At 43.0% G+C, this 13,320-nt stretch overlaps 2 protein-coding genes across 8 annotated transcripts in view; one reads left to right on the forward strand and one right to left on the reverse strand.

Moving 5' to 3' along the window:
* DZIP3 (DAZ interacting zinc finger protein 3) overlaps nucleotides 1–2,977 on the reverse strand; it is a 117,394-nt gene extending 114,417 nt beyond the window's left edge. For 3 of the 7 annotated variants that reach the window (XM_075542559.1, XM_075542554.1, XM_075542555.1), the window contains exon 1: nucleotides 2,706–2,976. The gene's annotated coding sequence lies outside the window, so the exon portion shown is untranslated. Of the gene's footprint in view, nucleotides 1–2,705 lie in introns of all 7 variants that reach the window. The other 4 variants (XM_075542556.1, XM_075542557.1, XM_075542558.1 and 1 more) reach the window with 3 other exon arrangements.
* CIP2A (cellular inhibitor of PP2A) overlaps nucleotides 2,938–13,320 on the forward strand; it is a 50,306-nt gene continuing 39,923 nt past the window's right edge. The window contains exons 1-2 of the mRNA XM_075542562.1: nucleotides 2,938–3,283; nucleotides 12,725–12,872. Coding sequence (XP_075398677.1) covers nucleotides 3,182–3,283; nucleotides 12,725–12,872 — 250 coding nt within the window. The 5' untranslated portion in view covers nucleotides 2,938–3,181. The remainder of the gene's footprint in view (nucleotides 3,284–12,724; nucleotides 12,873–13,320) is intronic.

Here is a 13,320-nt window from a genome sequence, read left to right on the forward strand (position 1 = left end):
TTCACGGCAACTGTATGTGTAACAGAATGAAACTGCCCTGTCCTACTTTATTAATGTAACAAAATAAAAGCTGTATAGGAGTAAAGGAGAACTATTCACAGGAATAAAAATTTCATAATAACCAGGAATAAATTTAGTAAGATGCAAGCCTATATGATAAACTATACAGAATTTCATTGACTATAAAATACACCGAGTACTTTCTATGAACTGCCTCCGTACTCCCTCCATCTTCTCTATCATCCCATCAAGATCTAAAAACCCCTCCACACACTCCCTCTCTTCACATTCACAATGTCACGAAGTCTTGCCTATTTTTTGTAGTATAGATTTCATTGTTTTTTACTGTCCACATGGCCATAACCCTGGTTAGCCTTTGGACAGCCTCCAGTTGATTGTAGACTTATTAGCTATCATCAAAGCCCCAAGCCCTCCTCAAAAGCATAGCCTATCAAGCTGCCAAAGTAAACAATCGAAAATGCAAATGAAGTCAGACCCAAGTGTAAAAGCAAAAATCATCCCTGAATTCACAATGAACTCCATGTTCAAAGCTAATAAAGCCTTCAGTCGTCTGGACCCAGTCTCCCTCGTCCTCTCTCTTACTTCTGGCTGTTGGGATATGTAAGTATACCTAACGATGTCAAGGCTCCTCACACTACAAACAGTGCATTCTACTAAACTGAACAGCCACTTCTGGTAAAGAGTTTCTTAGGAAGATGTTTTATGTAAACAGGACTTTATGCAGAATATGTCATTTGTATGATTGGTAGGCAAAACTGCAAGATTTTAAAGCAAGATGGCACCTACAGCAGGCTATACTGTCTCAAAGTGGGTGTGATTACAAAATACTCATCATTATGAGGATACACTTATCAAACTCTTATCATTGAGTTTGCCAACAAATGATGACCGCCCAACACTTATTTATCCATACACTGTTCTAAACTCTTTACATTATCTCATTTTATGATGGTCTTTAAGACCTTAGATCTGTGTATTCTTTTGAAAATTCATGATACTTTCAATATTCTTCACCAGCACCATAACTTAAAGGCAAACAGATATGTCTTGGAATATATACAGACAGAATACCCCATAGAATCGTGGCTAGCTAGACTTCATCTCACATACTTTACATATGTTCTCAGGAAAGACCAGTCCCTGGAAAAGGATATCATGCTTGGTAAAGGGGAAGCAGAATTTAAACAAAAACAAAACACAGGAAGTCTGATGAGATGGATGGACACAGTGGTTGCAACAATGGGCTCAAACGTCGAGAGAGGTTGGCACCGCAGCAGTGTTTTCGTTCTACTGTGCCCGCATCACTGTGAGTCAGAACTGACTCAACAGCACCTGAGATCTTAGATGACTTCATCGCGAACTACTCTCATTCTTGCTTCCTCCACTCCAGCTATGGTGGTTGTTCTGCTGTTGCCTGCATGATTATACTTCAGGGCCTTTGCTCTTATTATTCCATAGCTTTTCCCTCCTAGAATACCTGGCTTTCCTTTAACTTGCAGTATTTTTCTCAAAGATTGTTTTCTTAATGAGCTCTATATCCTGCCTTTCCCACTGAATAATAAAACTACTTTCTCCCTAACTGCAATTAGGCAAGAGTACTCATTCTGCCCTGCATCATCTTTTTTAAAGGGATTTGTTTCCATCCTTAACAGACTTTAAATTCCATGGCAGTAGGGTGGTTTTACGCCCTAGGTCCCTTTATTTACGGTACGAACAAAGCTATGAAATATCTACTTCTGTTAGCTAGATTTTACCTTATATGACTAGTCTGAAGCACAATCAGAATATGCCTATGGCACGTCATAGAAAAGGTAGAGCTATGATTTGTACACAAACCTCGACCACCTTTAGGTAGTTAGTTCCTCTTGGTGTATAGTGAATTCCACATGCACTATCGAGTATATTTCCCTTAAAGGAATGCTTGCTTTCCAGCAGCGGAAATGTCATTGTCTTTGTGTCTAGACTGGAAATGTACGTCAGGCAGTCAGCAACTGATAACTCAATGAAGGCACGCATGAATAGATTCGGTACGTTTGCCTCAACAGGCCACAGCATTTTATGTCAGGCTTTCAGATTTAATAGTGAACTAAACATTTTGCATTAAAAAATAAACCCTTCCCCTAAAAGGCAGTGATGCAAAAAAGCACCGTCCTTTGAATGGGCAAAACAAGATTTCTGATGATTTCATTATTATCAAGAGGTACTCTAGTCTTAAAAAATTTCCAAACTGGTTTTTTAAAGTTTATCCGGCATTAGCATACATTAAGAAAGTCTGCAGAGCCAGCTACTCGGCCCCCTTCCTAATACCAATCATACGCATGCACAATCCGGGAATCAAAAAAACGCATTCTACCATTTCCGTGGACCTGACACCTTAAAAAACCATCATGCCACCAAATAAGACCTCTCCCCTCACAGAACCTGGCATGACTGAAACCACGCAGGACAGATACCCGGGGCCAGGGGTCGCTCAAGGCAGCCGTCTCCAATAAATCTGATGACAAAGGCGAGCCCGATGACATTAACAGGCGGTCACAAAACCCCGACGGCGCGGTTTACCCTGAGAAACCATCATTCCTGGGCAGAAAGGGCGGACGTCATAAAGATGTACAACGAGGTCCCTCCCAGGCCGCCTCAGAAACCTTAGAGCCCCGAGCCCGTCACGCTCCGAGCTGGCTCCTCACCGTGTCTAGACTAGATCTCGGGTAGAGGATGAGGACAAAGGAACTGGCCATCCGGCGAGAGGGCCGTGGGAGAAAATGAAAACACGCACGAACCGCCGAGCGCTCACGGCGCCGGAGCGCCCCGCCCCTCTACGGTTATAAGCAATCGAGGTTCTCGCGATATTTCGCTTCCACGGGATCTCGAGGAAGAAACCTCGCGGGCTCAGAAGAAAGGGGGGCTTGAAGGGGCGTAGAGAAGGGCAGCTCCGAACCCTTTTCACGGACCCACGGATGGCTAGGACCCACAGGCCCACCCGGCTCTTGGCGGAGAGCCAATCCTCCGGAGCGCCTACGGGCTTCCGGAGCGCAACCGGAAGCGGAAGCCACAGGGCGCGAGGGGGTGGGGCCAAAAATCAAAAAAGCGCGGTGAGAAGGGGAGACGTGAATTAGGCAGGCGGGAGGTTCTGGGGGTTCTGGAGAAACTGGGTCCAGTCCCGATGGACAACACCGCCTGCTTGAAGTCGTTGCTCCTGACCATCAGTCAGTACAAAGCCGTTAAGTCCGAAGCTAACGCCACCCAGCTTCTGCGGCACTTGGAGGTGAGGGGCGCCGGGAAGGAGGTTTCCCCTAGTGTTTACTGGTTCCCCGAGTGGCCGGCTGGGGCAGCCCCAGGAAAGAGGACAGGTCCCGGCTCCCTCGGCCGTCTTCGTACTGGTACAGGGGGACGCGAGCCAGCTTCGGATCGCACCTGCTGCACCCTGCGCCTGGTCTCCGCGAGGGACACCTAGCTCCCACTGAAGACCAGAGGAAGGGGGCGGGCGGGACCAAAAGGCTGGGTGGGGGGGTAGCTTAGGTGGAGTGCAGGGGAGAAAGCTTGGATCTAATGCTGCCCTTTTGCTGCTTGATGTGTGTTTGGTTTCCCATCGAAATGGAGCCCTTGAAGAATATTCAACGATTCTAGTGGCGCGGGAAGCTTAAAGTTTGCTTTTGCCCTTAGTTGACAATGGGAGCATGTTCTTGTTTTTAACGTGAACTCGTGTTGAATTCGAACTTGAAAACTATTGTTTCAGCTTTCTTTTGAATGCTTCCATCCCCCCCACTATCATGTTCCCAATACTACCTTGCAAATCTGGCTAGACCAGAGGATGTACATAGGTACAGATAGCAACTGGAAACACAGGGAATCCAGGACAAATGACTCCCTCAGAACCAGTGGTGAGAGTGGCGATGCCTGGAGCGTGGAGAGAATGTGGGGTAGAAAGCGGGAACTGATTACAGGAATCTACATATAGCCTCCTCCCTGGGGGAGGGACAGCAGAGAAGAGGGAGATGTCAGACAGTGTAATATATGACAAAATAATAATAATATATGAATGATGAAGAGTTCACGGGGTGGGGGGAGTGGGGAGGGAGGGGGAAAATGAGCAGCAGATATTAAGGGCTCAAGTAGAAGGCAAATGTTTTGAGAATGATGATGGCAACAAATGTACAAATGTTCTTGACACAATGGATGTATGTATGGATTCTGATAAGAATTGTATGAGCCCCCAATAAAATGATTAAAAAATAAAAGAATCCATCCCTTTCCCCAAGACTTGTAATCATAACCTTATTTGCTTAGCAAAAACTGATCGTTTAGTATTTAAATCCTTAACTGCTGAATTGCTTAAGTATGAAGGGGTTAAAACTTTGCTTTTTCAAATAAAGATAGAACAGTGCACTGGTGGATTCCAAAAGTCACAGGGTGAACAGAGCCATCAGTTTTATTCTGGGGGTATTTTAGATGTTAATCCAAAGTTTTACCTCCCTGTGAGAATAAACAAGTGTGTTATGAATCTGGAAAAAATGCTATTTTGAATTACAGGAAACATCAAAGTAATTTGAGGTTTAGAGACTGCCTCTTTGATACCATATTCCCACCCATATTTGAAAACAGTTGAGAGAAAAACCTGTCGGGACATTTTTGATACAGAGGTGTGAGCACAAGCTGTAACTGTTGTTAGGTGTAGTCAAATGTGCTTCCACTGACAGCAAAGTACACCACAGAACGCACACTGCTTAGTCCTGCGTCTTCCTCGCCTTTGCTGTTTGGTTGGTCCCCTTGTTGTAGCCACTGTGAGGAAATGCATCTGACGTTCTCCAGCTCCCAGGACTGATGATTGCCACAAGGCAGAGGTCAAACATGCCTCCAACCTCCAACCCTCTGGACCCTGTGCACGCTCTGTCTGTGGCTGGATTTGATCATTTGTTGCAGCGGCCACACCGTACTCCCAGGCAATGCTCAGCATTATGGGATTTATTAGGAAGTTTAACAGATTACAGTTCAGGTGAGAGGAATTATAGGGATACACTTGCTCGGCCAGGACAGTTTCTTCTCTGCCTTGCTCACTGATACAAAGCTCTTTAGAAGTGTCAGTAAATGCCCAAAGGCATGCCACACTACTGTAGCTTTAACCTGAAGGCACAACTGCAGCCCAGAGTCAGCAAACCCAGCTCCCCCAATTAAGTGCCCAGAGGTCCCCCACTTCACAAGCCGGCCACCTACTCAAAACTCAAAAGCACTCGTTTTACTTGCTCTGTGAGCTCAGGTCTCTTGTTCTTCCTTCTGGCTGTACTGATATGCTACACATCTTGGGGCAAAACTTTCTTCTAGAACAGTGGTTCTCAACCTTCCTAATACCGCGGCCCTTTAATACAGATCCTCATGTTGTGGTGACCCCGCCCCAACCATAAAACTTTTTTTTTTAACAATTTATTGGGGCTCATACAATTCTTATCACAGTTCATACATATACATACATCAATTGTATGAAGCACATCTGTACAGTCTTTGCCCTAATCATTTTTTTCTCTTTTCTTCTTTTACATTTTATTAGGGACTCAAACAACTCTTACCACAATCCATACATATACATACATCAATTTTATAAAGCACATCCATATATTCCCTGCCCCAATCATTCTCAAGGCATTTGCTCTCCACTTAAGCCCCTTGCATCAGGTCCTCTTTCTTTTTTTCCCCTCCCTCCCATAAAACTATTTTTGTTGCGACTTCATAACTGTAATTTTGCCACTGTTATGAATCAGGTGACCCCTGTGAAAGGGTCATTTGATCCCCCAAAGGGGTCGCAACCCACAAGTTGAGAACCACTGTCCTAGATCAAATAGGTTCAAAGCTCCTCTCTGACTCTCCTTATGGTAGTGAGATCCACTCTCCTGCTTGTGAGATTGCTCAATTTATACTTAGTAGGATGTTAATCATGGGTAACTGTTGACTGTCACTAAAGCTGAATCATATAATCCAATCCACATCGCCATACTCCCCTTTCCCTGACCTATCAGTGGGAGTAGCAAAGCTATGACTAGAAAATCCATATTAACTACTTCGCTGCATTGCCCACCGTGTCAGTCTGTCTCCTTTTTTTGCTCACCCTCTACCAAGCAGGACGTCATTTTCTAGAGATCTCCTGATACCATGTCCAAAGTGCGTGAGACCAAGACTTACCAGCCTCCACTCCTGAGGAACATTCTGACTGTGGGTCATCCAAACAGATCTGATTGTTCTTCTGACAGTCCATGGTACTTTCAGTGTTTTCCTCCAACACCTTGATTAGAATGCATCAATTCTTCTCTGTCCTTCTTTATTCAGTCTCCAGCTTTCATGTGCGTATGAAAATTCACTGTCCTTGAGTTGTTGCAACCCTATAGATCAGAGTAGAATTTCCTTGTGGGTTCCTGTCACTGACTACGGGATTAGCTTGAAAACACTATGACAGGGCGCAGGTGCACCGTAGGCATCGATGCCCTAACACTTTAAAGAGGTCTTGTGCAACAGATTTGCCCAGTGCGATAAAGCGTGTGGTTTCTTGACTGCAGCTTCCATGAGCATTGATTGTGGATCCAAACAACGTGAAATCCTGGCTCAGTTTTGCCATTCTGGTTGTCACGGTGAGCACTCTCAGTAGCAAGAAGAGGAGAGGTTCCCATGAGCATCTAAAAAGAAAGGCTTCCAGTGTGCTCTGGCCAAGGATCCCTGCTTGACTTGGCTGAAGCACCAGGGTCTGCAGACCAACAGAGGAGACGCTGTGAGAGGTTCTTGACCCACAGAATGGGTAAAGCTGCGTGCCTTTGCGCAGTAAGCTGCCTTGTCGTGTGTGATACCCACTGGGCCTTTTAGCAGTGCTAAAGGAGCTTAGTTACACTTGCCAGAGCAGGGCTGAGGCCCAGGACCACAGAGATTTGCCTGCCAACATTGCTAAGAGGAGGCACTGCCAACAAAAGAACTGTATCCTTAACATTTTGTAGCCGGCTAGGGCTAGCTTCCTTGACAACTTCTCTTACCTGTTTTATCATGACATTGTTTATTGACCCAGTTGTGAGGATTTTGATTTTCTTTACATTGAGTTGTAAGCTTGTACTGTCGTCTTCGATCTTCAGCAAGTGTTCAGGTCCTGTTCCCTTCAGCAAGCAAGCTTGTGCATCTCCAGATCACAGCTGTTCATGAGCTTTCTGCCAGTCTTTACACCTCGTTCTTCATGAAGTTTTGCTTTTCAGATTCTTTGCTCAGCATATTGATTAAGTATCATGAAAGGACACAAGCCTGATGTTAAACCTTGCTCTGTGTCAGTGACTTCACTGTGAGTACTGTCTGTGTAACCATTGCAGCAAATTGTTGAACCCAGCAGAGAAAGAGTGCCATGAGAGATGGACCATTGGCGTCAAAATAGGATAAAGGAGGACATGTTTGACTTCTGCCTCATTCGAATCCTCCTTGGGCAATGTAGAGTTGGGTCCTCCCTTTCCCCTGTGTAGCCCAAGGAGACCTGATGTGGGACTCATACCATGTCTTCACATTTTGTTTTCTTTCTTATGACTTCAAATATTCTTAGATTCATTCTTTGTACATTCCATTTTCTCATTATTAATGGACATTTACAGCTATTCTCATTTTGAGTCATGCTTCATTAACAAATGAAGGTCCTAAGTTTTTTCCTGTGTCCGCCTCAGTAAGGTCAACTCTACTTTGAAGGAGGCAGCTCGTCCCCATTCATGTTTTGAGTGCCTTCCCACGTGAGGAGCCCCGGTCATGTAGTGATCATGTGTTGGGTTGCCAAGTCTGCAATTAGAGAAAGATAGGCTTTCTACTTCCGTCAAGAGTTAGTCTCCCACAATGGATGGATGGCTGGATTGTGACAAGAACTCAATGAGCCCCCTATAAAAGGATTAAAAAAAACAAAGAAGAGGACGTCTCAGGAACCCACAGGGACAGTTCTACCTTGTCCCATAGAGTTGCCCTGAGTCAGAATTGACTTGATGGCTCTGAGTTTAGATTGTTTTTTGGTGTTCCTACCTGAGAGGTTCATCTGCCAGCACTGTGTCAGTGTCCCACTGCTATTCATAAGGTGGACACTGGTAATCTCTGAGAAGTGGACTGTCGACTTCCAGGTCTGCTGTTAGTTTAGAAGCTCTGCCGAAACCTGTTCACCAACTAACAGTGACCTAGCTTCCTTCATCACAGCAACGCACAGGGTGTTTCAGTCCAACAAATTCCCAGAGAAGCAGAGCTCCAGCTGAGCCAATTCTGAATCATAGCAACTGCTTCTTTGGATTTCTGAGACTTTTAAATCATTACAGGAGTAGACAGTCTCATCTTTCAGAAACCCATTGGTGGGTATGAACTGCTGGCTTCGTGGTTAGCAGCGTGATTCCTACCCCCCTTGATGGCGCTGACTTTGGGGTTTTTGCTATAACTATTAGGGACTTTTTATTTGAGAGAGAACACATACAGTAAATTGCATGAAGTGTTTTAAGCTTAAATGAGGAACTGAAATGATTTTTTTAATGTGAAGGAGATTCTAAAAGTTTGTGGAAAAAATATTTTGAAAATACCTATTGAATTTTTCTTTCAACTTTTTGAAACCTTGTTTAAGTCCACTTGTAGCTCAAAGCCTCATCAAGATACAGAAAAGTTCCATCGTCCTACAGGGTTTTCTTCATTGTGCTTTTTCGTAGATTTATAGAAGTCATCTCACAGAGGACGGGTTTTCTGGTCTGACTCTATAACTAGAAAACATCCATATTTATTAGAACTTCATTCTGTATTTTATGGGAACACAGAATTTTGTTGTGTGAATGGACCACAGTTATACACATTGCCCTGTTTAATGGGCATTTGGCATGTTCCCATTTCTGGGTAGAATTACGAACAAAATTGTGAGCATTTTCATGCCTGGCTTTCTTGGCTGTAGACTCGCATCGCTCTTATACCTAGAAGTGGAATTATGAGTTGGCATGGCTCCTCAGCAAGCCTATAGGGAAGGAGCAGTGGGGAAGCACTCAGCTGTGAGCTAGCTGAGAGTTCGGCAGCTGGACCCACTAGCTGCTCAGGCAGGAAGATGTGGCAGTCTGCTTCCAAAAGCACAGATGGCCTTGAAAACCAGGAGGCAATTCTACACAGTTCTTTAACGTCTCTGGGAGTTGGAGGTGACTAGCACTAGGTTTAAGTGAGGACCGTGGAGAACCTCAGTTGAGATGACTAGACAAATTTCCTGAAAGGCTTTACATTTTACCTTCCCATTTGTAATATTCATGTATAAGCAGCTCTGGTGGCACAGTGGTTAAGCCGCCAGCTGTTAACCTGAAGGTCCAACGGTTCAAACCCACAGGAGAACGATTTAACAGTCTGCTTCTGTAAAGATTGAAAACACGATGAGGCAGTTCTACACTGTCTTTTATAGGTTCATGAACAATCAACCAGCTTGCCAACAATGGACTTTTGTCATCTTTACCATTATGTGAGATAGGCAGTCACTGATCCATAGCAACTGTTGGGGTATTTGTTTCTTATTAATTTTAACCATTTTGGTGGGTTTTTATTATTAACGGTGCATGTCGTGCAGACCTTATGAGAACAGTATCTGAGGCTGCAGAGAGACGGCTATTGTGTGAAAGGAGATCATTCTTTCTATTATGTATATTGTGCTTATGTTCCTATGCTTTGAATTTTGAACCTGAACTCTGAATTTATTTGCAGAGCTGAGTTGATCCCATTCTTGATAATGTGATTTCCTAACATTAATGTTATCTTGTTAAGAGCTTGGATTCAGGAAATAAACTACCTGGGTATGAATCCCAGCTACACGTTTACATCATCAGCGGACTTCAGGTTACTTGTCTATAAAACAGAGTAATAGCACCTGCCTCACAAAGTTATTATGCAAATGAAAAGACAATATACATAAAGCGCTTTATTCCAGAATAAGTGCCATATAAGATTAATTGACTTAAAATAAATTTTATTTGTATTAAGATATTTTGTGTGTTTAAGTAAAGGGAATTTTGTAAAGCAATTCTTTATCTTATCGTATAACAAGTGCTTTTTAGTTAGACCAGTTAAGGTTACTGAGCTACAGGTGCAGTCCTGCATGGAATTGTTCTACAAGCAGAACTTGTCTTGCTATGTAAGCTACATACAGAGGCACATGGGCAGTGCGCAGAAGGTTCCCTCTGCCAAAACATCTCTGTCGGGAACCATACTTCACCTCGGGGCCCATTCTTTTCCATCTTACCTGTAATTTAGTCATTCTAAAACACGTATTTCTTGAAACCATATCAACTGAAGCAATGTCGCCAACAAACTGTGAGAGCTGGGTAAGGATAACAGGGAAATCACCACCCACCTGTTAGTCTGTGGGACGGTGGTGGCTTGTGTGTGCTGTGAGTTTAGAAGCCATACCAGGAGTGTGGCCTGTGGTAGTTTTCAGTGAAGCATCCAATCCAAGACCGACAAGGAAGAAAGTCCTTGAGATCTATTTCTAAAAATTAGCCGGTGGTAGCCCTATGACTCACACAGGAACACTGTCCGATGTCGTACTGGACGTGTTTGCCATGAGCTGGAGCACCTGGGCAGCAGGTGATCACAGTGGAGGAAAGATTAGAGGCTGGTAAAATAGGTTGCATAGACTTGATCTTCTAAAAATAAGTGTTTAGTCATATTTAATCTAATATTTCATCTAATTCCAAAGTAACTGATTGTTTTCCTTCATTATAAAAAATATGGTTTCTATTCTGGGCAGCAGGTGATCACAGTGGAGGAAAGATTAGAGGCTGGTAAAATAGGTTGCATAGACTTGATCTTCTAAAAATAAGTGTTTAGTCATATTTAATCTAATATTTCATCTAATTCCAAAGTAACTGATTGTTTTCCTTCATTATAAAAAATATGGTTTCTATTGCATGCTACTTATAAAACATTGTGAATGTTATTTTCTCACAACTAGTTTTGGCTTTCAATCCTAATTTTACTCTGTGTAGGTGTTTTGTTTATAAGATCACAGGAAAGGAGTCAAGAGTAAAATTTTTCAATTCTTGACTATAAAACATTTTTTAAAATAACTTTCCTATACTCTCTAATTTGCGGACTTAGGTTCTGTCTTGGGAGTGAACAAAACTTACCATCCTATAGTTGCCCTATAGACTTAGCTGTGTTTTACCTCCTTCAAAGTAGAAGGAATGAATATACTGGAATTCTTTTATTCAGTAAGTATTCTGAGTGGAATCCCTGTAGGGTGCACACAGTTAAGTGCACAACTAGTTAAGATTAGTGGTCCCATTGGGCCTCCACTCAAGTATTCTCTCAATGTAAGAATACTTTCTTCTATTAAATTAGCATTCTATGATACTCACCTTCCCGACATAACCGCTGAAGACAAAGCCGGTAAGTAAGCAAATGTGGTGAAGAAAGCTGATGGTGCCAGGCTATCAAAAGATATAGCGTCTGGGGTCTTAAAAGCTTGAAGGTAATCTAGCTCAGAAGCGGCCATCTAGCTCAGAAGCAACAGAGCCCACATGGAAGAAGCACACCAGCCTGTGCAATCACAAGGTGTTGAAGGGATCAGGGATCAGGCATCATCAGAACAAAAAATCTTATCATAGTGAATGAGCCGGGGAGTGCGGGGTGGAAACCCAAAGCCCATTTGTAGGCCACCTGACATCCCCTTACAGAAGGGTATCAGGGAGGAGAAGAGCCAGTCATGGTGAGATGTAGCAATGATAAAACATACAACTTTCCTCTTGTTCCTAAATGCTTCCTCCTCCCCCACTATCATGATCCCAATTCTACCTTATAAATCTGGCTAGATCAGAGGAGGTACACTGGTACAGATAGGAACTGGGAATCCAGGGCAGATGATTCCTTCAGGACCAGTGCTGTGAGTGGCTATACTGGGAGGGTAGAGGAAGGGGGGGTTGGAAAGGGGTAACTGATTACAAGGATCTACATGTGACCTCCTCCCTGGGGGACGGACAACAGAAAAGTGGGTGAAGGGAGACGTCGGACAGGGCAAGATATGACAAAATAATAATTTATAAATTATCAAGGGTTCATGAGGGAGGGGGGGACCAGAGAGGGAGGGGTAAAAATGAGGACCTGATGCCAGGGGCTTAGGTGGAGAGCAAATGTTTTGAGAATATTGAGGGCAATGAATGTACAAATGTGCTTTATACAATTGATGTATGTATGGATTGTGATGATTTATATGAGCCCCTAATAAAATGATTAAAAAGAAAAAGTACAAAAAAATTAGTGGTCCTAACTCTCCCAGTGGGGACTTTGGGGAAAATGGCCAGGTGATTTGCTTCCATAAAGGTCACAGGCACATGGGCTTGCTATGAGTCTGAATCAACTTGAGGACAGCTAACAATTGGTTTGTGCTTTCACGGAGTGTTCAGGGTAGTAAGGAGGCTAAGTATTACTAGATAATTGAGTGTGATGATTCAGAAGTGGACATATAGTATGGCTTAGGGTAGTTTCAGAGGTATATCTAGTGTGGTTAAGGGTCGACATTTAGTTAGGGAAAGACTCCTGGAGGAAATTAATCAGACCCACTGAGGAAGGGGATAATCTTCATGCAGCCTTTATAACATCTGTCAATCGGTGAGGAGGGTGTCAGTGACATTTTGGTAGAACTGAATTTTTTTTAATGGCAAAGACCTGAAAATTGCTATTTCTTAACATCTGTATTTGAATTACTATTTTATAGGTAGTTTCTGGACAGAAGCTCACACGATTGTTTACGTCAAATCAGATATTACCAAGTGAATGTTTGAGCTGCCTGGTAGAACTGCTTGAAGATCCAAATATAAGTGCTCCTCTAATCTTAAGTATTATCAGTTTGCTGTCTCAATTAGGTAATTCTTTCTCTTTCCAAGATGTATGATTTAATTACTTTCTAAAGGGCACATTTATAGAATCTTTGTAGAGGATGACTGACTTTGAAGAGATTTCTGCATTATAAGTATTATAAGAGCTTTTGTTTACTGTGTAGCTATTGAAAGAAGGTATATTATCTAGTATTTCTTAAAACGTATTAGACCACAGTGTTTGAAGCATAGCAAAAGTCCAGTGTTCTATAGAAAAGAACGCGCTTTGAAGAATGCTGGTCGATTTTTGAATCAAAACCAAACGTGATTCCAGTGTTAAAAATACATTTAGAAAGATCATAGTGTTCAAAGAAACACTTTGTAGACTATATTAAACTTAGAACTCATGGTGATAATGTTTTCTCTGTATTTCCCTCCCCACCCTTTTTTTTTTCCATTTGATACTTCCTTTCCCCCTCCTAATTTGTGTTTTGAG

The sequence above is a fragment of the Tenrec ecaudatus genome, chromosome 2 (genome assembly GCF_050624435.1).
Source record: "Tenrec ecaudatus isolate mTenEca1 chromosome 2, mTenEca1.hap1, whole genome shotgun sequence".
NCBI lineage: Eukaryota > Metazoa > Chordata > Mammalia > Afrosoricida > Tenrecidae > Tenrec > Tenrec ecaudatus.